Source organism: Pleurodeles waltl, chromosome 10, assembly GCF_031143425.1.
Source record: "Pleurodeles waltl isolate 20211129_DDA chromosome 10, aPleWal1.hap1.20221129, whole genome shotgun sequence".
NCBI classification, from domain to species: Eukaryota; Metazoa; Chordata; class Amphibia; order Caudata; family Salamandridae; genus Pleurodeles; species Pleurodeles waltl.
In genome coordinates this window covers 178,909,069-178,934,002 of record NC_090449.1, presented here as the reverse complement: position 1 = coordinate 178,934,002, position 24,934 = coordinate 178,909,069, and the positions used below count along the sequence as shown (strand labels likewise).

At 43.0% G+C, this 24,934-nt stretch overlaps 1 protein-coding gene across 1 annotated transcript in view; it reads left to right on the top strand.

Annotated features, from left to right (window-relative positions):
* Positions 1 to 24,934, top strand: part of LMTK2 (lemur tyrosine kinase 2) — a 197,829-nt gene that overhangs the window by 143,839 nt on the left and 29,056 nt on the right. Inside the window, exons 10-11 of the mRNA XM_069210143.1 lie at positions 2,759 to 2,908; positions 6,377 to 9,389. Of these exons, the coding sequence (XP_069066244.1) occupies positions 2,759 to 2,908; positions 6,377 to 9,389 (3,163 nt within the window). The remainder of the gene's footprint in view (positions 1 to 2,758; positions 2,909 to 6,376; positions 9,390 to 24,934) is intronic.

Below are 24,934 nucleotides of genomic sequence, written 5' to 3'. Positions count from 1 at the left end.
CAGAAAGTACTGTTACTATTTAATTCATTATTTTAAACTTGAATACACACTACATACAATAGGTTAATACAAAATGTGCTAAAAGGATTAGGATAAAAAAGTGCTTTCAAAATATAGATTTTACCAATGCACAAACAATATTTGTTTTACTTCTTGTTCCTGAGAGGTAGCCATATTTGCTGAACTGTTTAATGCACTAGAGAGCCAAGATCTGCAAAGTGGCAAGCCTGGTGTGTTTTACACAGATCTGAGTGGCTGCCAACAGATCAGCCAGAAAGTGCTAGCAGCCATTTTAGGATTCAGACTTAGCTGAGTCCCAAAAAAAAAAGTTTAAACAAAAAAAAAAGAGAGAGAATGAGGCAGGGTAGGAATACACTGACCCCTTCCCTAGGCCCCACCATGGCCATAAAGCATTTTAAAAAAATGTTTGCTGCGAAAATGGTGGAGAATCTGCAAATCTTGGCAAAAATAAAATATACAAGTGGTCTCCCACGCTTGTTTAAACTTCAGCCCCCACTCACCTACTCACCAATAGAGCTGCTCAAACACCCAGTTATACAGGCATACGCTACTCAGACACAGTCACTCACCCGTGCAACCACCAACACAACCACTCACTCACCAATACTCACAAACCCACTCAGTCATACAGATACTAACACATGTACTCACTCACCTATGCAATCACTGACACAAGCACACACCCACCCATAAGTCACTCACACAGTCACTGACACGCCCACTCACACAGCCTCACTCAAGCATACATAGTCACTCACTCATCAGTACAGCTACTCTCACAGCCTCATAGAGCTACTCACACACCCACTTATTCACCCATACAGGGACGCACACAACCACATAATCGCCCTTACAGCCAAACACACACACTCACCAAACAGCTACTCACACAGCCACTTACCCACCCACCCATACAGTTACTCACACAGCCACTCAGATGAAATATGTTAGAAATAGTCTCACTCATCAGTAGTACAGAATGAATAGTAATTTAACTTATGCAATAGCTTAGTATCCATCTTTAACTCTCCAAAACATTTTCGAAACACACTCGCTGAATGACATCATTTGAGATGTTATCAGTGATGCCACTGACCATGTCATGAGTGATGTAATATTTGAGGTCATAAGCAGTGCATTGCAGGGGAATAAGTTATACTTAGCTCAGGTAATTTCTATGGTTCTGTATGAGTGAAATCTGAGCCAAACTATAACATTCCTGTAACGTTTGTGGTTTAAATTCTGTTTCCTAACTCCATGCACCCTTTGGCTGTTTTAGTGAATTTCTATAGTTTTTATATTCTATTTCCTAACTACAACGTGCCTGTAAACTTTGTTTTTTTTTTCCGGTGAATTTCTATATTTATTATATTGTATATCCTAACTATAATGCCCCTCTCCTGGGTAATGCTCTGCAGAGGTCCGTGTCTGTAATTAGAGAGCCACAGAATTGAATCCTGGTTGAAGAGGTAGAGGATAGTGACTTGTGTATGTTTAGTGCTACTAGATATCAGTCTGGACAGAAAGTACTGTTACTATTTAATTCATTATTTTAAACTTGAATACACACTACATACAATAGGTTAATACAAAATGTGCTAAAAGGATTAGGATAAAAAAGTGCTTTCAAAATATAGATTTTACCAATGCACAAACAGTACACGGTGCATTTTTTTTTTTTTTTTTTTGTAACTGCACTTCACAGCCCAGCTGGTAACTTCCTTGCAATACCAGTCATGAAAAATACATCTGTATCATCGGAAAACTTCAAGTGGTTCCATCAACTAAAACCAATACTGCATTCTGAGTAGCATTTACATTTGCAAGTTAACCACTTGTGTACATTTACGGAATTGAAACTAATTTGGCAGAAAGGTATCCATTCCGTCCAGCTGTTCGAGTTCTAGTCATGTCTAAAATCTCTATGGGAATTAACATGAAAACACACTTTTTTAATCTGCCCCTCCCACCTTTTCTCGGCCACTGCTTGACGGACCATCCCCGAAACTTTCCATGCACAGCAAGACCCAACTTGACACATTTTTTTGGGAACATTTCATGAAGATTCTTTAAACGGCGCCAAAGATATTGGCACGTCAAAATCGCTTTTCCTATGGAACCTTCTGTTGCACAAAAAGCAGTTGTATAAATACCACGCTGGTTCTTGGTGAAAATATGGGCATCATATTCATCTACAGCAAATTGATCCTAATTGTCTCTGCTTGTGGTGCTTTTTGTCTATAAGCCCAAACCAATAGCATGCCTTCCCTTCTAATGTGTTTGCCCCATGTAATCTTCTTGCTTTCAAAACGGAACTCAGAGCTGATGCCCTCCAACTAATTGCTAAGGCAATATTTCCAATGTGTCATTCCCTATTAAGTTACATCACACATCCCCCGAAGGCTCCCCTCAAATACGTGCATTCATATAAAATGTTAATATCTCTATTCCTCTAGTTTCTGTTTTAGGTCTCATCCAACCTTCAAAATGCCATATGTCTACTAATCCTCTACTATGTCTGGTACTTCGGAATGAAACACTAGTGTTCTCTCTTCCGTAAACCATAAACAACGTGGGAGCTGCTGGGAAATGAAGCAAGGTCTGATGCCGACAAGATTAAACTTGACTCCAAATAACTTTTGTCCTTAATGTGTCAATCCCGAACACAGTAAATGTTGAATCAAAGTTACGAGTTAAATGAAAGTTATCTTCAATTATTATTATTTTTTTCCATCAGGGCTCTTGGTGTGACTTTATGGGAACTGCTAAATGGTGCTGCTCGGCCTTACTCTGACCTCTCTGATGGTGAAGTTCTGGCACAAGTGGTGAAAGAAAAACAGGTTAAACTCCCTGAACCGGAGCTAGAGCAACCTTATTCTGATCGATGGTAAACTATGCTTTCTCTCTTTCATCTGCCTGAGAGTTTGTTGCCTTTTCCTCTCTGTTGTGCTGACCAACGCTCAATCAGTTATATTATTAGTTGACTTGATGCATCACAAGTTTTTCATGTCCATCACCCTCTGAATTACAAGTTCTAACTTAATTTAGGGTGCTTGTAATTCATTCCTTTCTAGCTGGGGTCTCAGTCATTACATTGTGTGGAATGAGCTGGAAGTCTTGTTACATTGTAAAGAGTGTGTAGGTTTTTGCATTTCATTAAAGCCTTACTAGAGTTGGTGGTTTTTAGCTCAATATTAGCATTGTCAGCAGAAGCTACTGTTTCAGCTGGTGTAGAGTCTGCACTAGCATTCCTCCAATAGTAACCCTTAATGTACTCTCCCTAGTAGCTTGAAGAAATGGGGACACCCTGTCTTAATTGCGCTCAAATCGTAAACTAGTATGTTCAGCTAGTGAGTTAATACACTTTACGACAAGGTCTGCGTCCTATAGGTCACATATTTCAACTGGATCCCTGATATTTGGCCTTTTAAGCTAATACCATTCAGTCGAAAGGAAAATACCACTTTCAATTGGTGCATAGAGGTTCTCTTTAACAATACACTAGATATAGTTTCATTATTATTAATTCTGAAACATCACAGGTACACAGTCTGCTGGAAGCGATGCTTGTCATGAGCTTTACAGAAAACACCCCTTTATGCCTACAAATCCATGCAACTTGACGTTATTTATTGGCATTTGCTTTACTTTCTGACAGAATACTTGTGAGAATTCAACAGTGGTTATTATATATGTAAGTTACAGTTGCTGGAAGCTAAGTGCCTTCTTTCATTTGTAGATTCACTGGGTCAGGGCCTGCTTTAGGGCGATGCGGCCGCACCGGGTGCTGACCTGGGTTACGGGGCGCTGGTCTCAGAGGGGCGCTGTGTTTTATCAATCACTTTAGAAACTTGTGATTTAAAAGCACCTGCTGAAAGGTTCCTTGTGTGTCCAGCCTTCATGAAACAATTAAAATGTCAAGATACCTCTTGTAATTAACGTTCCTGCTAGGGAGAGTGATGGGAGTTTTGTCTAGCGGCAGCTTTGACTCGCCCAAAAGTAGCAGAGAGAGTTAATATGCCTGCTGCACAGAACTATATTTTATGTGGATAGCTGAGTAAAGCCAGCCTTTACAAGCACTTTAAAACAAATTTATGTGAAAAGGGGGCTATGAAGAGATGAGGGGCACATTTTCCGGGTGGTAGTGAGTGAATCGAGGAGGTGGTCATGAGGTGGGCAGCAAAAAAGACTGTCGCACAGGGCCCCACCAGCGCTAAAGCGGGCGTGCACTGGGTAATTTCACAGTTGTAGACTTGAGGATCACTGGGCGAGACCTTTAGAGCAATAAGTACCATACTAGCAATCTAAATCATTTTAAGACGTTCTCTTAAAACGTAATGCTTTCATCTTGGTTTTGAAGAATGATACTGCTTATTAACTTTGGATTTTACTGTTCACATTAGCCTAAATTTTAGGCACGTTACTTCAGAAAATGCCAACTTTACGGGCACTTCTGGGAGAATGTAAAGTTTTTTGATATCCTAATTAGTGAGGGCCGAGGAATGTGTGTGCTAATCGGTAGTGCTTTGACTTTTATCAAACATTTGATTCTGTACAACACGGCAAACCTATCCACAGCAATATAAAATTGAATTGAACATAGAACTTGTGATGTAGCTCAAGAAAGCATTCAGTGATAGAGAGCCCAATGGAGCATGTAAGCGACATAACAATAGTATACAGAGAGCACTGATGATGATCCAGCCATTTATATTGGAATCAAAATGACGCCTGCTTTATAAACCCTGGCCTGTATGATTGTTGAGATTTTGCTGTAAAGGGTAATGCTGTTGTGTTTGTCCATACACCTGTTGAAAACAATTTATCACTTGAGTGTATCTCCTCTAAAGAGAGCACCACGCAAGTTTATTTTGCACCAATATTCACTATGCCACTAGGTGTTTTGAAATTGTTTTACATAAACTCCTTTATATAAATTGTATTCACCGTTCAGTTATTTGCATCTAAAGTATTATCACAAGGGACCAGTGTGTTTGTCATAGTTATTACCCCAGTCTCCAGTGATCGTTGGTTCTCACTTGTTATAATACTATTAAGTTATTTTACCTCATTCTCTAGCTACGTTATCATTTTAACATCGTAATACGAAACAGAAGCAAGCAGTGCTATGAAAAGACGTGGCTTTCTTAGGAAAGTAAGCTATACTTGAGTCTACATGTACAAAAGAAATTGTGCACAATTTTGCACATCCCAGTTCTGTTTTAAAACCTGTGGGGGTTTGACATAAGTTCACATTATGGAGCCCTCCAAAAGCACTATTTTCCTTTAAAAATAAGTCTGCAAAACAGTGCAGTACACCTCATGTTTATTATGGGTCTGTATCATTAAATGTTACTTTAGCATTCAAGACAAAGGTCTTAAAAAAAATAATCTAACATTTGTGATTCTTGTTTAATCGGACAGCTCTTTTAAGCTAACTGCTGCTTGATGATTTTTTTTGTGAATGAATGAAAAAAAAAATTATGACAAATTAAAAATCATTCTTTTAATTCTCTTTCAATTACGTTTAAGCTTGCAACTTAATGGCCTTTCCACAATTAAGACAGTTGGGATGTGTACACTATTTGATAAGCATTGTCGCTTGTTTGAATGACCAATTACAACAATTAGCATTTGAAGGTGACCAGTGTTTGGTGTTGCTTTACACCATGCATAGCAATTTATAACTTTTCATCCATTCGATTTAGAAACAAATATTTATTTTGTAAAATCTGCAGATTAAAACAGTTGACCATTGTAATAGCCTTCAATACAAGGTGGTTTGGAGCTTGTTGATTCATGGTGGCATAATGATTCAAAAGACTGGAGTGTGGTATTATAAATAAAATGATGCTGTTTTGACATTTAGTACATTTTGTTATACATAAGCATAGTTCACTGAATCAGAAGGAAGACTAAAATGCAAGTCAGGGGCTATTAGGAAAACTCCTTCAGGATTGAATGCTTCAAAGTGTTTATGCAGCTTGGGAAACAACTCGCCCTCAAGTAATGTTTTTTTTGCTTTCATTGTATACAGCAGCAACAAATCACTGATATTTAATTATTTGTGATAACTTTAGCTAAAGTGTATTGTCTAGTCCTCTTTGAGAGGCACACTTTCAATATAGAGCACGAAACATAAAGCCAAAAATATTTGGAAACCTATGCAAAACAGTGTAGCATTTTTTGATTTTTTGATGACAATGCTTTGTTCTTTAGGTCTAAGGCTCCAAATGTTTGTGGGGCAATGATACTCTATCTACAGTTTTTGTTTATCCATTCAGATGTAAATGTGTAATTTTGCTTGTGTTTTTCTTAAGGAATCGCTACAAATACATTTTCTCCTTTTATGCAGGTATGAAGTTTTACAGTTTTGCTGGCTGCCATCAGATAAAAGGATAACTGCAGAGGAAGTACATAGACTGCTAACATACCTTCGCATGCAAAGCCAAAGGGACTCTGAAGTTGATTTTGAACAGCGCTGGAATTCTCTCAAGCCAAACACTAACAATCGACCACTTTCTACAAACTCTGCATTTCCTATTCTAGAGCACTTTACGGGTGATGGACTCAACCATGAGATGGACGAGGTCCTTACAGTAACTGAGACAAGCCAGGGACTCAGCTTTGAATATGTCTGGGAAGCAGCAAAACATGATCATTATGAGGAACAAAACCATACTAATCCCGATATGGTTGTGGATTACAAGAATATTTTTGTTCCTGTACCTGTCAATGTTTTTGAAAAAACGTCTTCAGAGCCTGTCTGTGAAATGCAGGATTGTGTTAGTCAAGATGACTCCATTATCGTTTCAGGTGTACTTCCCGTTTTTGATGTTCAAAAACTTTCAGGTGGAAATGAATATTACATCCAGTTAGAGGAAAATACTCAAATAGACCGGGACAGTTATAGGCCGCCTTTTTCCAGTTCAGAAATTGGTCAACAACTACATCTACTTGGGAAAAATTCACAATTTATAGTCCTCGGGGATCCAAACTTTGAAGAATCCAATACAGATATAGATTTGTTTCACACTGGAGTGGAACTGAAAGATTCCACCGTACCTGAATATTTGCATGTTTCTAGTGGCCATGTTTACTCCTCCCAAAGGATGCCTACTAAGGACAATAATTTAGAAGACTTGGTCAAGGTTAATAATGTATTTGATCTGCCAAAGGTGAATGGTTTGCATACAGAAATCTCATCTTCTACATCTGGTTCAGGTATTTTAGTAGAAAGTAATTTGTCACTTGGTGACATGGAACATAAATGTTCTGGTTACCATAAAAACGAAATAATGCCACAGTCTCATTTTAGACAAGTGGAAAACAAAGAATTGACAGATAACTTCTTGTTTCTTCAAGAGAAGAATTTGTTGAGAGACCCTCTTTCTGATCAAGATGTCACTGGTGATTTTAGGTTGGAGTTGGAAAAAGGTGGCTTTATGAAAAATATATTGACAACCTTGGATAGAAATAATTTAGACATTGAACTCCAGTTAGCTGAAAATAAATCCAATTTGTCTCCAATGTTTGATACATTTGGTAGCAGTGTCATTAAAGGCATTGGCCCTGTGCTAGAAGGAAAAATATTGAGAAGTACTTCTGAGTCACCTTCAGATCTGCTGGTACTTGCAGATTCATCTGCAATTGGAACAGTACCCAGTTCGGAAACTAAAAATAGTTTCTTGCATGTAAGTGACGATATAACATCAAACGATGACAATTCTATAGAAAGTGAGGGTGCATCAACTGATTTATCTCCTTGTTATACCAAAATACAGAACTTCAGCACAAATATTATTCCTGTAACTGAAATTTTGCATTTCAAGACCAAGAGTAAAACTAATGGTATGACTCACCAAAATGAAACTCCGCAAAGTAATAGTCTCAGTGAAGTAAAACATGTTGCTACCATGGATGGCAGCAACTGTGATGATCCTCTCAGTCAGACTTCCGTTATTAAGCTGAGCAGTGAACTTGCAACAGAAACAGTAATGAGCAGCATAGAAACTTCAAGTCAGTCAGAAATTCAGAAAGCGGTTTTTAGTGAAATATGTGCAGAGCCTGTTCAGTTTTCAGATTCCACAAGTCAAGACAGTGTTTTAGAGGACAGTTTATCGGCCCCTTCTCAAACGTTGGAAGGTTCAGCAGAAACTCCAGATTCTTTAGACTCATTGGATGAGCATGAAGTTCTGGGCTCTTCAGGCATCCAAAGTCCTAATGCACTTTTGCCGCCTGATAAACCTGCTGACAGTGGTTATGAAACTGAGAATCTTGAGTCTCCAGAATGGACCTCTCACACAACTTCTGCTGGCTCGCCAAATAAAGACACTGTGCTAAATGGTTCAGTTGTTGACAATGTTGGTTCTCCGTCACCTACTCCAGTAATTATAATTTCTGAAGCCGTAGATTGCTCGGATATTGAAAGTATTGAAGATAATCTTGAATTACCCACTACAAAGACATGTCCCAACTTAAATCAAAATTCATACAGAGATTCTGCCTATTTTTCCGATAATGATTTTGAGCCAGAACGGAAATTGGAAGACTCTGCAAGTATGTCATCAAAACCTACATCATTGATATCAGAGGATCAGCCTTTTAATGACTACTTCCATTTAAAAGAAAACATAGGTTATAGCTTTTTCCATGGAAATGTTACAGATCATATACAGAGTCCAGTCAACATTGTTGCTAGCAGTAGTGGATTGAAGCAAGAGCTAGAAGTAGATGAACATTTTGAACTTCAAAGAGACATTGATACCAATGAGCAAACTGATTATGGAGAATTTGACAAGGAAGGGCCTCTAACCATGCAGTATCCAGATGATGTTAAGGATCTGGTGCATGATAATTTTTCTCTAACTAAAACTATTCACAAAACTGAGGTATCAGAACTTTTGATAGACACAGATTGGATATCCAGTCCTACGCAACTCAGCAGTGTGGGTTCTGCTGACAATACCCCAACAGTAGACTTGGTCAGTGAAAAGGAATTATCATTACATAGTGAGATACCAAAGCTAAAAGAGCCTGATGTTGAAGGAAAATACCTTCGCAGACTTGATGCAAGTGGACTGCTGGAATCATTAGAAGATGGCATTGATGCAGACGAAGAGGATGAAAACAGTGATGATTCAGACGATGACATCAGAGCTTATGACATTAGGAGTTTTAGCTCTGATAGTGATGATGACATAGCACATCCTGTTCCAATTGTGCTTACAAATAAGGATGATGGGAAAGATTTGAGAAGTTTACTAAAATTGCATGTACCGGCATCCAAAAGGCTGTTTCATGAGGAAAGAAAGGAGAAAAAGGCAGTAAGCTTCTTCGATGATGTCACCGTTTATCTCTTTGATCAGGTAATGTTTAAACTTGAGGTACTTATTATTGATCGTTTACTTCACTTGCAGATGAGTACACCTAGTGAATTGTAATAATTGGATTCCATAATGTAAAGTGAGAGAGGCATGCAGTGATTTCTGAGCAGAATTTCTGTATTCTGCTAAACTATCTCTGTCAAAGTATTATCAGTCATTTACAATGCTCCACTTGCAGAATTCATAATAGCCCAAGTTACTTTTGCACCCCATGAGAAGCACTCTGCAAAAACACCTTGAGTAAGAAAGATCTGTTTAATGTTACCAAGGTGTCAACATTTTCAAAAAAAAATAGCAAGTTAAAACTAAGTTGAATGCACTCTTGTATTAGCAAAGGGAATTGGAAGGTGGTGCTTCCAGTCAGTCAACGTACATGATAGGTATTTAACTGTAAAATGTTGATTCAAAGTATGATTCTTTGACAAAATGTTAACAGATGTAATCTCCCAAATGGGGGTCTTGTAGGTGGTCTACGATTTCAGTGCTTTGACTCAGTGATGCATTTGGGACAGTGTTGAAATAAAATGCATATCCAACTGCCAGCTCTGAAATTGCACAAATTTCTGTAGCAAATGAGGCAGGCTACCCGCTTCCTCACATTTAACTACACATAAGTACATGTCAATGTATCTTACGTTGTTAATGTCGTTTTAAAGCATTTGAATATCAGCCATAAAGACATTTTGCCAAAGGGAGGCAAATAAGAATACCCACCTGTGTGTAATGCTTCTCACCCTACTACCATACAGACCAGATGTGCCCTCCAGTTAGAAAAAGAAAGGATCCTTTACCATAATATGACCCCGAAAACACTGTTTGTGTGTTGCAATATGGGTATTTGAATTTGCCTTATGAAAGTAAGTAGATCCCAAAAGGCGCTAGTCTCTCTTCACACACATCCTGTTTTTATCTGATGTCTTCCACAAGGGTACAACCCCTTATCAAATGGAAGGCTTGTCAAATAATGAATCTGGCTAATGCTGGTAACTAAAAACGGGCTGCAGCTTTTAGAATCACTTTTGAGTTTCAGAGATTTTGAGAATCTGTGGTTGTATTTTAGCTAAGGTTTAAATTATTAATTCTCACAAAGGTCAAAAGCAAGTTGAAACACTGTTATAGTAAATGAAAAGTGTAGGCCCATAGTTTAAGAATAAAAAATCTTTCAAAATTATATATCTGTGGAGAATACTTTTGCTAGAAGATTATTTTTACGGTTATGTAACTTTTACTTAAGCAGGCCACTGGCAAATTAGTTGTTAAACTATCTTCTGCCTTATCATATATTGATTTAAAAAGCAAACTTATTATATAAAGCTGCTTGCTTCTCCTTTATGTATCTGTTAGTTTTCTTTGCTAGCATTCCCTTTTCTTTACTATGCAACACTAGAAACAATTTTCTTTTAACTTAAAAATGCTCCTTAGACCAGTTATATGTATACACATTATGGATTCTAGTTTAACAACTTGTTACGCATTGCTGTCTTGTCATATTCCTGCAGTTTGAAAGCTCTCTAAGTAACTACTTTCCAGCATTATTTCTTTCAAGAGTCACATGCTGAATTATTCCTGGTCATCCAGCTGGACGTCCCATGATGATTGTACTTTTAGCAGAAAGACCCATTTCCATAAATACACAGAAAAAAATGCTTTAGTAGCCACTCACCTCTTTAGAGAAGACCCATAATCCAGTTGATGAGGGGGCTGTAAACTGAATCCAACCCAAGAGCCTACTTTCAGCTGCATATTGTATGGAAGTGAGCCGCATTCAGACTGCTGCTCAGAATCCTATTTTTGTCACTTGAAACTACTGGATATTTTCTATACTGGTAACTGTTGATTCCTAGAGCATTTTGTTTTTGTGGATGGCTGGTTACAAAAAAATACTTGTTTAGACCTTGTGCTTTCGGTTACAAAGAGATTATACACAGATATCTATTTTGAAAATTATTACTGGTTGGTGGGGTGGTGAAAACCTATTCAAGCAAGAACCAAAGTCTCTGTCAGGGTTATACACAAGCAACCCCCTAATTAACCCGTGCTTAACCCTCTGGTAGCTTTGCACAAAAGTAGTCAGGCTTAACTAGGAGGCAATGTGTAAAATATTTATGCATTCACGAAAAATCCCACACCTATTTGGAAAAAATGAGTAAAATGTAATAAATTATGAGCCGCAAAAACAACCAAAATGCAATTTTAAAATTTAAGTGAAAATAGTGCCTAGAAGCACAAAGCACCAACTGTGGTTATCCATTTATGCTGCATTTGGACAAAGGCACAAGTTCAGGCCTACTGTGATAGAGCACTGGCCAGATACAGGGGCCAAATTAGGCCCCCTGAACAAGAGTACCTTAAATCCTGGTGGCGGAGTGTCACAATATCCAGCATCGAGGATAGGCTGTGCAGCGGCGTTTCCACTGAGTTACAATGCAAGGTTATGCATCTCTGAGGATGCTGTCAGTAAGGGGCTTGCGATGCGAAACCCTACGTCAAAGATGCATTGCACACCGGCAGTTTTGAAGAAGTTGCTGGGCTTACAATGAGGAGTCCTAAGTCGCTGTGAAGGATGCTGTCGATGAGAGGCTTGCGTTGCAAAGGTCTGCGTCAGGGATGTGTCTTGGATCTGCAGTTCCAAAGCAGAGCAGCAAGGAGACGCGTTGCGCTGTGTCGCTGCTGCCCACCTGACCACATCTGGGCTTGTAAAGCATCTTCAGGTCCACTTTCCAGGGTCCAGGACTAGGGTGGCATCACTTGGTGGACATGACTCAGCAGACTGAGCCCAGGTCCTGGATTTCAGGTGGTTGGAGGCTGTTCTGTCCCAGAGGCTTGTGATCAGGAATCCAGCCAACTGGTTCTTGGAGTCACTCTGGTGGGCCTGGGATTAAGTTGCAGCTTCAGTCCTTCTTTTTCAGGCAGCAGGGCAACAAAGTAGCAGTCCTTCTGGCAGAGCAGTACAGCAGTCCTGAGTCTGCCGGAGGTGTACTGAAGAGTTGGGTTGGAGGGTCCAATATATATACCTGATGCCCACTTTAAACGTAAGAGAAGGTTCTGGAGGTTTCCACCCCTAGAGCTATTTGGAATTTCCTGCCCTGGCCCCAGATTGTCTGGGGTCACAATAGACTAGTGTCTTACCCTTTTCGGTATGCTCGGGCAGACCCTTTGTGATGTGGAAGTTTGGCTGACAACTCCTATCATCCCTTTGCCTCACTGTCTATGAGCAGTACTAGAGACCAACTGCCAACTACACCCAGTCATGTGACCCAGGATATAGGCAGCAGACATCAAATGGTTAGGACAAGAAAATTCAAAATTTCTAAAGTGGCATTTTCAAAATTGTGACTTAAAATCTGGCTTTACCATTAAAGAGGGCTTAAATTACAAATCTTTAAATACCATAATCGACATTCCTACCTGCATTCATTTGAAAGTTATCACTTATTAATTGTAAAAAGGTTAACCCAATGTTATGGGAGAGGTAGGTCTTGCAAGTTAAACATTTTAAAGTTTTTCACTACCATGACATGTAAAACTTAAAAGTACTTGGCAGTACAAGGCTAACCTTTTACATACACTGTTCCCTGCCCTATGTGTTTTTAAGGGGCTACCCTAGAGATGACTTACATGCATTAAAACTGAATATTTAGGCTTGGCAAAAGGTTTATTTTGCCTGTGTGAAATGGCAGTTTAGGCTGTAGACAGGCGGCAATGGCATGCCTGATACAGGACTATGTAAGTGGGTGACGCAGTCAGTGCTGCAAGCTCACTAATAGCATTTAATTAAAAGGTCCTGGGTACATGTATTACCATTTTATGAGAGACCTACAAGTAATTTAAATGTGCCAGTTGGTTGTAAGCCAGTTAGCTCTGGTTAGCAGTGGTATAGTGCAGAGAGTCCTAAGGCCAACGAAAATGAGATCAGCAGAAATGGAGGAGGAAGGCAACATTTTTGAGGGAAGTCTACCTTACGACTGTCAGATCTAACAGTCCACTTGCTGGGTGCATTTACTGTCTGCCTCTCTCTGGTATCCACTCAAGTATTAAAAAATATGTTGTACCTTTTCCACTGAAACCATCAATGTTCAGGTAGTTTTAAAAGAAGAAAACCTAATAACATCCCTCTTCAGATGAGGAAACGTCCATGAGCAAACAAATCCCTCAAACAGCACTAGGAGGGTGAACAGTGATGAGGCAAGGTCTGGCAAGCAGTGGCCATCTACATTTCGAGAACTGCTGAAAAAGACCACCACAAAATTCAACAGATAGCCATGCAGGCCAATAAAAGCATCCTCTGAGGCACCTTTTTCTCAAGAAACAAAATTCCAAGACACTGTTGATGATAACCAGTGATGACAGTCTCCACTGATACAATCACAACCTAACCATTGATGAGTCAGCACACCATTACTGCTTCTCTGTCCACCTTAATGCCTACGTAGATGACTTTACCCTCAACTTCTCTAATCAGCGACACACTGTTGTCAACAGGACCCTTGTGCAGCACAGCTATATCGCTACCATCAATGAAGACCACAATGACTAAAACATTGTCTATAACAATTCCATTTGTGAAACTCTGTGGACGATTCACAAAACCAGCTTGTACGTACAGTCCTCTAATGGACATTCCACCCCTATAACATCTCAGGAAACATCTTCTAGCAAAGTTTCACCATGCTCACCCAATAGACTGATACAGCAGGAGGAGCAGTATAGGCAGGATCAGCATCAAGGAGACTAGCCTGGCAGGTGTTTTGATGTCTAGAAAGATGAAGCCTCACCGAGGATATGGTTGTCTAAATTGCAACCAAATCTATAGTGCACATTACGAAGAACCACAATACTGTTGTCAACCCATGATGAGGATCACAATGATTTTGATAGGTGCATCAGATGTCAAAGTTTTAAGCTGCGCTTCCACTCGCTTTTCATCCTCCTAATTCCTACTCAGTAACCTTGACTTGCTTACACATCTGTGTCTCAGTCTACGACTCCAACTTCACGGTCTCCTGCTGGAAATATTCCAGCACACCTCCTCCACTAATCATTGGGTGATCCAAGTAAAAGCAGAGGAGTGGTTAGAGAATCCACCACATCATTCCTGCTCCAAGTGCTAAGCTCTATCCTTGTAACATCATAAGTACAGAGAGGCCAAGCAGGATTTGTTCCCCTCTCACCACTCCAGAACAGATGAGAAGTTGTGCAGTTAGCATTCCAAGGGCCAGACTCCACTGACATCTTCTGACTCTGAGCACATTCCATTGGTGCCCTAAGCTCCCATGACTGTTGCCGGCCCCGCAGCATGTAGAGGCCTTTAATGAGGCCATGCTGCAGTTCTTCAAGCGGTGGTATACTCCCCATAGAGCATCTTCAGGCCCTATGAAGCCGAAAGTGTAATCATTGACAATTCTGTTACCTGATCCTTCTCCTGGGCAAACTTTCTCCTTTGGGCCGCTTTCCTTTTTCATTTCCAGCACCAGCCCATTGTGCTGCTCTATCCTCAAGGCCACCCTGGTCCTGACTGCACAGACCCAAAGGCACCAATACCAAATCCGGTCTTAACGCCAGTGTCTGACCAAGAGCTGATGTTTGCTTGCGCTAGATCTATGTTGTACTTTGAAATCACCAAAGTGCAGCCTTTGACATTGGATGATCACCAGTCTCTACATAGACAGCATTACCATAGGAGACATGTGTCCCTGTTTGCTTCTGGTTTGGATGCTATTCAGGGGCTTCAGAACCTACCACACAATGATGATACTGATGTATCAATACAGTGCATATGGACTTGTGAATTGTACACTACTCCTGAGATTGAATTAAAATCTTCAACCACGGACTAAAGTGCCTCCTCTGTAGTGATTGTCTTCAGGGCAGCTGAAGTACTAGATAACTACCTATGGTTGAAGAAATCTTCCAGCCTCGGCCTACCATATAGGAGCCTTTGGGTCACTGGAGCCTGCTTTCAGTGATGCTCTAGGAAATCTTTTAATGACTTCTTGACCAAAGTTTTGTATCTGGTAGAGACTTCTAGTTACAGATTCCTTACCTTTATAATTTCTCCCAGCCGTTAGTCTGGATCTGGAGATCTTTCCTCACGCAGTACCCCTGTGTGCCGTCAGTCGACTCACGCCCATCGTTGTCGTCGTGGTCGCCTGATGACATCGCAAGTCGTGTATCAGCGCCCTGCTCAGTGCTCTGACGTCATTTCTTTTCTTTCCGCAACAGTCTACATGCCAATCTGAAGGAGAGCTACCCCACAGTCACTTTTTTGATTGGTCTTTCTGGCTTTTGGCAAAGATTTTTATACTTTTCTGGTGCATCGATGTCGTCACAGAAGACTGGGTGCAACCCCTGCAACTCCAGTCATCAGATGATGTCCGTAACAGGTTTGCACCTCGTGTGTCTTTGGTGTTTGGAGCGTGAACATGACCTGAAGTCTTGCTCCGAGTGCGGTGTCTTGAACCCGAAGGCTTTGAAGGAGAGGTCCCTAGAGCTTCTTGCAGCCCTGCGCTCGGCTCTGTGTGGCTCTTGGTCGAGAGGAAGGTCCTGAGCCCGCTCATGGAGCTCACACTCTTCGTCGTCCCATTCGAAATCTTTGGAACGCTCAAGTATGCATAAGAAGTCGTCGAAGAAGAGCAAACGTTCTTGACTTCACCCCATCAGTCGAATGACGCGATGCAGGACAAAGAGCACCATCACTCTAGGCCTCCATCATCTGAGTCTACTTCTGGGTTGGCTATGCACCTCCCTGAGTTTCCTGCCCCTCCCCAGCCAAACTTCATGAGTTCTTTTAGGCCATGCATCTCATTTTTGGGCAGTCCGATCCTACTGGAGTGCTTTCTGGCCCCTTGGGGTTGGAAGGGGCATCCTCGGGTTCTGCACCTTCGACCTCATCTCTGGAGGGCACCCAGGGATCCATTTCCAGCTACGCACCGGCATTGGTTGTGCCATTGCAGCCTTCCCCAATTGACTTCGATGGGGACCTTACTCCCTAGGTCAGATTCTGTGCCTTATTCGTATGGGCATGGGTACAGTGAAAGTATGGAGGGGGTTGCAGGACCCTTTAGAAAACTAGCTTGATGACCGCATGGATTGGGCTCAGAATCTGGGTGCAGCCATTGGTCTAGGCACTTTCCCTGATGCTGGCATGCTTTCCTCCTTACCGTGGCTATGGAAGAGGGAGCCGTCGTATTCAGTGGGGGTGAGGAGAGTGGCCGAGGGCCTGAGCCTCGAGCTGCCTTCTGTTGCCGTCAGGACCAACCTCCTGACTGAGGTGTTTCACCATGGGTCTTCCTCTTCAGAACCCCTCTTGCCCTTTAATGAGGCCCTCACTGATGTCCTGCTGGGGGCTTGGTCCAAACCCAGCACAGGGGCTCCTGTTAAAAGGTCCGCCATAGGCCTATGTCTAATGACCCAGTGTTCCTGACACAACATCCCACCCCTGAGAGCTTGATTATCCCGGCCTCTACATCCCCAGGTGCATTCTCTTCCACACCCTTGGATAAGGAATCCAAAAGACTTGATTAGATTGGGAAGAAAATGTTCTCTTCCTCCAGTCTGGCATTGCGGTCTGTGAAGATTACATGCCTTTTGAGCCATTACACCCTTACTTTATGGAACATGGTTGCGCAGGTGCTGCCACGGGTCGCGGAGAAGGCCCAGGCCATTCTCTCTAGCTGTTGCTGATGGGAGAGACACAGCTAAGTTCACAAAACGATGTGGACTGGATACGACCAACTCACTCTGTAGATCGGTTGCATCGGCGGTGGCCTTGAGGCACCACTTCTGGTTGAGGGCGTCTGACTTTTTTGCGAGATGTCCAAGCTTGAGCGTCTCTTGGGAGACTCTGCAGATTTTGCGCTCAAGCCCTTAAGGAGTCCAGGGTTATGGCTTGGTCCTTGGGCCTCGCAGATGCCCCTCTTCTCCCATAGCCTGCCCCCTTCCCTCTCATGGCTACAGAAGGGATGCCCTGCCACATCCCTTTCTTTCCAGCCACCATGCGCACATGCTGGCCAGCCTCCGAATGGCCGGGGGCGGGGGATCAAACGTCCTTGTGGATCAGGGAGCCATCATTCGGCCCAGTCTACCACCCTTCCCGCTGCAGCCTCCATACCTTCCTAGTCTGACTCTTCCCTATCAGGGGGCCAATCGGAGGCAGGATTCTCCATCACCTGCCCCACTGGGAATCCATCATGTCTGACAGGTGGGTTTTGAAAATAGTCCGAAGAGGCTACTCCCTCCCCTTCAACACTACCCCTCCATCCATGCCAACATCCTGCTATCGGATGACAGAAGATCACATGGTACTTCTCCGCAAGGAGGTTAAGGCTCTCTGGGCCAAGGAACCCATAGAGTGTCCCTGTGCCAGAAGTAGGACATGGTTGTTACTCCCACTACTTTCTAATACCAAAAAAGGCAAGGGCCTTCGCCCTGTCTTAGACCTTCAGTCCCTCAATCTCTTTCTCACAAAGAAGTTCAAAATGCTCAGGTCCTATCTGCCTGGACCCAGGGAACTGGATGGTAGCGTTGGACTTGCAGGTCGCATATTTCCATATTCCTGTTCTGCCTGCCCACAGGTGTTACTTGCGGTTAACAGTAGGCCAAGAGTATTTTCATTTTACTGTGCTCCCCTTTGGCCTTACCAGTGCCCCTCAGGTGTTCAAAGTGATCGGGTGGTTGCAGCTCATCTTCGTAGGTAGGGGTTTCAGTCTTCCCCATGCCTCAACAACTGGCTGTTAAAGGCAGGCTCGTCCCAGGTTGTTGTCTCACACCTCCAGACTATGGAAGACCTGCTGCATTCACTGGGGTTCACTGTAAACGTGCTTAAGTCACACCTCACTCCATCTCAGATGCATTGGAGCAGTTCTGGACACAGTGCAGTTTCAGGCTTATCCTCCCGAGCAGCGATATTCAAGGTATGATACCGATGTTTCAGCCTCTGTCCTGGATTTTGGTGATAATGACTCTGAGGCTGCTGGGCCTCATGGCCTCGGACGTCCTGCTAGTGACATACACCAGATGGCCTAAGCGGGCTCTGTAGTGGAACCTGAAGTTCCAGTGGGCGCAGCATAAGGGGAATCTCTCTGACATGGTCCAAATCTTGGAGGGAACTGCACAAGATCAGAAGGGAACTGTTCTCTACCTGAATCTGTCCAGTCTCTGACTTCTTGCATGGAGCTTGAGTGGCGTCATTTGACAGCTTTTTACCTTCTGCCCGAAGTCTGTAACGTTATCTTAGCAGCCCGCCAATACGGTATACGCCTGTTGTTTTAACAAATTTGTGGCATGGTGTACAGACAAGTCTGACCCCCTCTTTGCACCTCTTTCTGTTTTTTTTTTGTTTGATCTTTCTCTAGCCCGCAGGGCTCTGCTCTAGACACCCTCAAAGGTTGCTTGTCTGCCATCTCTGCTTTCCTGTGATTACCTGGCCAGTCCTCTTTGTTTAAATCTCCTATTGTTGGTACATTTCTGAACAGTTTTGTCCATGTTTCCTCCTCCTCCATTCATAATGCCCCAATGGGAATTTAAGCTTCTTTCTTTAAAGACAGTCTTCCTGATGGCCATCACTTATGCTCACAGAGTGAGTGAGCTGCAGGCCCTTTCCTTGAAGCCACCTTTCATTTTCATTCATCCTGACAGGGTGCTGCTTCGAACCAGGGCTTTCTTTAGGTAAAAAGTGCTCCCCCCCCCTTTTTCCATGTAGGCCAATCCATCACCTTGCCTACTTTGTATGTGCCCCCACATCCTTCTAAGGCAGAGGGGAGACTCCACTGACTGGACCAAAAAAGAGCATTGGCTTTCTGTCTTGAGCGTACTAAAGAGTTCCGAGTGGATGATGTGGGTTAATTGGGTGCCAACAACAGTCGGGCAGTGTAGAAGAGGACCATCTGTAGAAGGGTTGTTCTCTGCATTAAAATGTGTTGCACATTGGCTAAGAAGAGTTTGCCTGCTCACTCCACCAGAGCAACAACTGCCACCACTGCATTAGCATTCCAGTTCCAGTCCTTGACATCTTCCAGGTGAAATGTGGACATCATTGCACACGTTCACCAAACACTACTGCATGGACATTTGGGTCCGAAGGGATGGGTACTTTGCCTGTTCAGACCAGCAAGACTTTCTATTGTGATGTATGTTCGCAGACCCACCTCCGGGGATGATATTACGTGGGTGCTTGGGTATCTATTCTAAAGTAAGGGATCTGCAACTAGAAGACTCTATCAGATAACCAAGTTACTTGCCTTTGATAATGAATTATGTAGTAGAGACACATTCTAGTAGCAGGTTCCTTACCGACCCACCCATCCTCTCCACTCTGCGAACTGATTTCTAGGGACAAGGGCCATAGTTCTGGTGGACCAGGGTCAGTGTTTTTCATGGTTCTGCACTTCTGCTGTGGAAAGTCCTGAAAAGAAACTGACATAAGCGTGTCTTGGTGGCGCCTATATACGACCCCGACATATCCTATCTGGCCACAACAACAGACGCGGGGGGTACTGCTTGAGGAAAAATCTGTGGATCCAGACAGAAGTCTGGGGGAAATTCTGAGGTAAGGAATCTGCAACTAGAATGTCTCTATCAGATATTCTGATACCAAAGGTAATTTAATTTGTTCTACGCTCCCCCAGCCAGTCACTCACCATCTCGAGAACAAAAAACAGCCTCTGGCGACCTGGCCGTTCTCACTTAAAACCCAGGCCCAGAAAGCTTAGTGGTCCAGATATCCACGAGCAAGGCTTACACCAGATAGGTACTTGAAGCACATTGGCACATTCTGAAAAATTATTTGTTCAAGGCATGTGAGGCTGTAGATTCACATATGTAGCATAATCTCACCATATAGTGTTAGGTTCGGATGCATGCAAGTTGTTTTCAAAGAAATAAATTTGAGTCATGAGGTATAGTGACTGCTCCTCTTGCTGGCAATGTTCATGATCGATTCCATTATTAGATTGTTTTCTTTCACTGTTGGGTTCAGAGGCGTTCTCCTTTGCGCTGGTTCAACACCGTAGTCGGTTACTTTCTTTAAAACTGTCAGCATTGTTTTGATTGCAGAACGTTTCTCTTTACATTTTAAGTGCATTGATGTCAAATTCGTCTGGGTGATTCGAGTTGCCTGCGGCCCCACTAAACATTTGCCCTTTGGGATAGAATTCCTCTTTGAGGTTCCTCGCAAGAAATGTCCACTCAGTCATGGAACAAACGCCTCCTTGTTTTTGTCCTTGTTGCCACGCCAAGTTTCCACACACCAATCTCCAACAGGTGTGTAACTTGTGCCTTTCCCCCTAGCCGGAGGAAACAACCTGGGTGCCTGTAGATCTTTTTGTTCTAAGAAGACGCTTCGAAATCACAGAGCTCAACTCTTAGAGATGTCTCACTGTAACGATGAAGAAACACCAGATCTCTTCAGCTCAGAAGATCCAGAACAGGAAGTATAGGCTCATCCATCTGCCGCTGACGAGGACACCTTCTCTCCCGTAGATGTCTCCACGTCGGAAATGGAGCTGCAAGGTATCACTTCAGTGCAACCCGTGAGTACTGTGCCCCTACCCCAGCCCCCCCTCTACTCTCCCCTGCCTCCACCCCAACCACAGCATGTCTGTACAAATAGTCACCTGCCTCCCTCTGATTAATCAGACTCCGACGTTGGGCATCACTGCCTTCGGTCCATGGTTGACACCAACCTGCTGTTTCAGACACGTCCAGCCTTGTCTCGGCACCAAAAAAAAACCAGCATTGACCACATATAACCGACCTCAAGCCTACTACCTGGGACTCCAGCCAACCTTTGGATCTTAAGACTTTGGCGTTGAAATATCATTCTAACTCGGCACCTAAAAAGTCGGCCTTGGATCCTAAACCTTCAGTGTAAAAAAAAACAAAAAAACATTTGGTGTCGCAATCCAGATTGGAGCCAAAGGCAAACACCTTTTTCGATCATCTATCTGAGCCACTGGAACTAGTGCTTGAGAAAATGCAGCACGAGTTACATTCATGCCAAAAACACATAATGGTAGATCCTAGATCCGGCCACTGGCCATATCATTACCAAGCCTCCACATCCAGGGGTATAACCTGCAAAAAGGCAATTATCTTTTGAGGAACCCTTAGAGGTTCCCATTCCCCCAAAGAAAAAGGAAGACAAGACTACCAGTCCACTGTGCATCAGCCTACCACCAGTGCCTGCTGCACATTACACTCCATCACCACCTCTTTTCCCCCGTTCCCAAAACAACAGACTCACCTCAGGGTTCCCCACATTCATACGCTGGGGACGGGTGGGACCAATATTCCATCCAACTGCAGGATGATCCGTGGAACTCCTATTATGCAGATCCACCAACAGATCCAGATCCAGATCTCTAACCAGCCAAACCCCTCCCTACCTCCTGATGACACTACCACAACCTCATAGATAGAGCAACTGCATTCCAAAAGGGCCCACTACATACAAAACACTTACAGAATTATTTTCTTTTTTTTTTTTTAGACACTCTCCTCTACTCAATGCTCAGCACAGTATCTGTCAATGTTAAAGGGAATGCTCAGGCACACACAAGATATTTTCAATGACCCTGTCAGGTCCAGAGTCATTACACTGAGGGTCGACAAAAAATACACAAACCATCACCCGTCAACCCTAAATACACCAAAGGGTAACTTCCACCTGACTCCCGAGTTGTGGTCACTGCCCACAAGAGGGCTAACTCCCAAACATCTGTGGCACACCCTCACCAGATAAACAGAGCAAGAGAATAGATACAAAAGGTAAAAGGGTTGCTGCCAACCACTGAAGAATCACAAACTCCATTGATCGTTTATCACATTAAGACATGGCCCACTGGGACTCCAACATCTCCCAGAGGAGAACAAAAATGTGTATACCAAATTGCCTCCAAGGGAAAGCTCATATCCAACACTACCATTCGCTGCTGGCTTTGATGTAGCTAGAGGCATAAATTCTAGTGCCCTCCTAAAAAGACATGCTTGGCTCAGTGTGTCATATTTTAAAACTGAGATTCAATAGAACCTTTTGGCACTTCCCTTTGACGGGGAACATTTTTTTGGTCCCCACATCCTCCAGGAAAAGATTAAAAAAGATTATGAAAAAGCTAAAACCATGGGGGCGTTCGACTCCCTTGCGGCTTACTTCCTTGTTCCTCTTATCGCAGAGGATTCAAAACCTCCTCCCCAGAGACCTCCACCTCCTCCAACATTCATAGGCACACACCTCCTCCCCCAGGGAATCCTACAGAGGCTCTTATTGGAGCATTAACTCCAAGAGAGGAGGCAAGGGTAGTTTCACCAAACCCTCTGCCGCTACCACCACTGAACTCTGACTTGCCAATCATCCCCACCAAACACACAACAACTGTCTAGAGTAGAGGGGGAAACTACAAGGGTTCTTCCCTGCCTAGCGCAACATCAGCTCCAACCAGTGGGTGTTGGATATTATCCAACATGGTTATTGTCTGGAGCTCACTTCCACACCTCCAAACATTCCCCCCTCGCAAAAACAAACTCTTGTTACTACATCAACAGTTAATCAAGGAGGTCATTCAGGCACTTCTAAAAAGAAAAAAAGAGAGACACCTTACAACCAGTGCCAGCACACCAGCAAGGCATAGGAGTCTATTCATTCTACTTTCTTATTCCCCAAAAGGAGGCATCCTTATGACCAATCTTGGACCTCAGATCCTTCAGTTCCTTCAATCACTATATCCTCTCAGAGCACTTTCATATGGTTACTCTTCAAGAGGTCATCCCGTTATTACAGCAAGGCGACTTCATGGCAGCACTCGACCAGAAAGACTCCTTTTCCATATTTCCATTCACCGGTGCATCGCCTATCCCTCAGGTTCGTAATAAAGAACCACCATTTTCAATTCAAAGTGCTACCATTTGAGATCACAGTTACCCCAGGGTTTTCACCAAGTGTCTTGCAGTAGTAGCAGCCTACCTGCACAGACAAAACATACATGTGTTTCCATATTTAGACTATTGTTTTGTCAAAAGCGGCCAGAGTCAACAGTGCTTTCAGCACACTCGGCCACCATAAACATTTTTTCATCAACTAGGATTTACCATCACTGCAGTCAAAACCCATCTCCACCCTCTCTGAGATACAGCCCTACCTAGGAACCATCCTCAGCTTTCAAAGAAGGCTAGCCTACCCCAGTGCGGCCTGGGTCCAGTCCTTTCAAACACTTATTCCTCTGCTTCAGCCTCATCAGCAGTTATCAGTCAGGACAATCATGCGTCTCCTCAGTATGATGGGTCATCTTATAAAAGGACTGCCTTTGTTAGGCCCAATTCCGCAGAGGACCATAACAGACGACTCTCTTGCAGGTTGGGGAGCGCATTCAGAAGATCTCACTGTCCAGGGACGCTGGACACTCAGCCAGAAACATCTCCATATCGATCACCTGGAGTTGCTACCTGTTCATGTAGGACTCAAAGCCTTCCTTCCCCAGCTAACTGACGAGGTAGTCTGATCAAAACAGACATGACTGCAATGTATTATCTCAACGGAGGGGGGGCACCAGATACCATCAACTCTCTCCCCTAGCCCAAACCATTTGAAAATGGGCTCCCCCCCTACAGCATTCACATGTTAGTGGAATACCTGCCGGGAGTGGATAACGAGTTTGCAGATCTCCTCTGCAAGAGGTGTCAACAAGTCCACAAATGTGAGCTCCACCCACAAGTCCTCTTTCCATACTTCTGGTGTTGGGTCATGCAGAAATAGATCTTTTCGCCACAGAAGGAAACTCAAAATGCTCAAACTTTGCCTCCAGGTTCTCACAGCCATTGTCCAAGGGCAATGCACTATGGATGAGTTGGTCAGGGATATTTATCACCCTCATCCTAGTGGCTCCCACATGGGCACGGCAAACATGGTTCACCACACACCCAGAACTCTCAGTAGTTCCCCACAAAGTAGTGTCCAACAGACAGGACCTTCTCAAACAAGACCATGAGCAGGTCAGACTCCCGGACCCCCTGGTCCCTCAACCTTGTGATTTGGCTCATGACATCCTAGAGTTTGGTGACTTAAACCTACCACAACCTTGTGTGAACATTCTTAAAGTAGCATGCAGGCCCCCTACCCATGTTTGTTACGCAGCAAAATGGAAATGATTTGTCCACTACTGTCATTCCAAACAAATTGATCCTTTACAACTCCGTGTCCTAGACATTGTCTGATATCTATTTCATTTACTTAACTGCAGTCTAGTCCGGGATTCTTCAAACAAGTAGTTTGTGAGCTACTGGTAGCTCTGCAGCTACCTCTAAGTAGCTCTCCTGAGTATACCCTAGCTCATTAAATTAGAAGCTTTTGCTTTGTTGAATTATACATATACCAAAACTGAGATTAGGTATGCAAAATCAAAATGTGATGATTTTCAGAACTCATAAACTGATATTTCAAATAAAATATCTGAATTTCAAAAATATATGTAAAGCTGATGTATGAGAGATGAATCATGTGGCATTAGGGAGACTTTTTGCACATGTTATTACCTTAC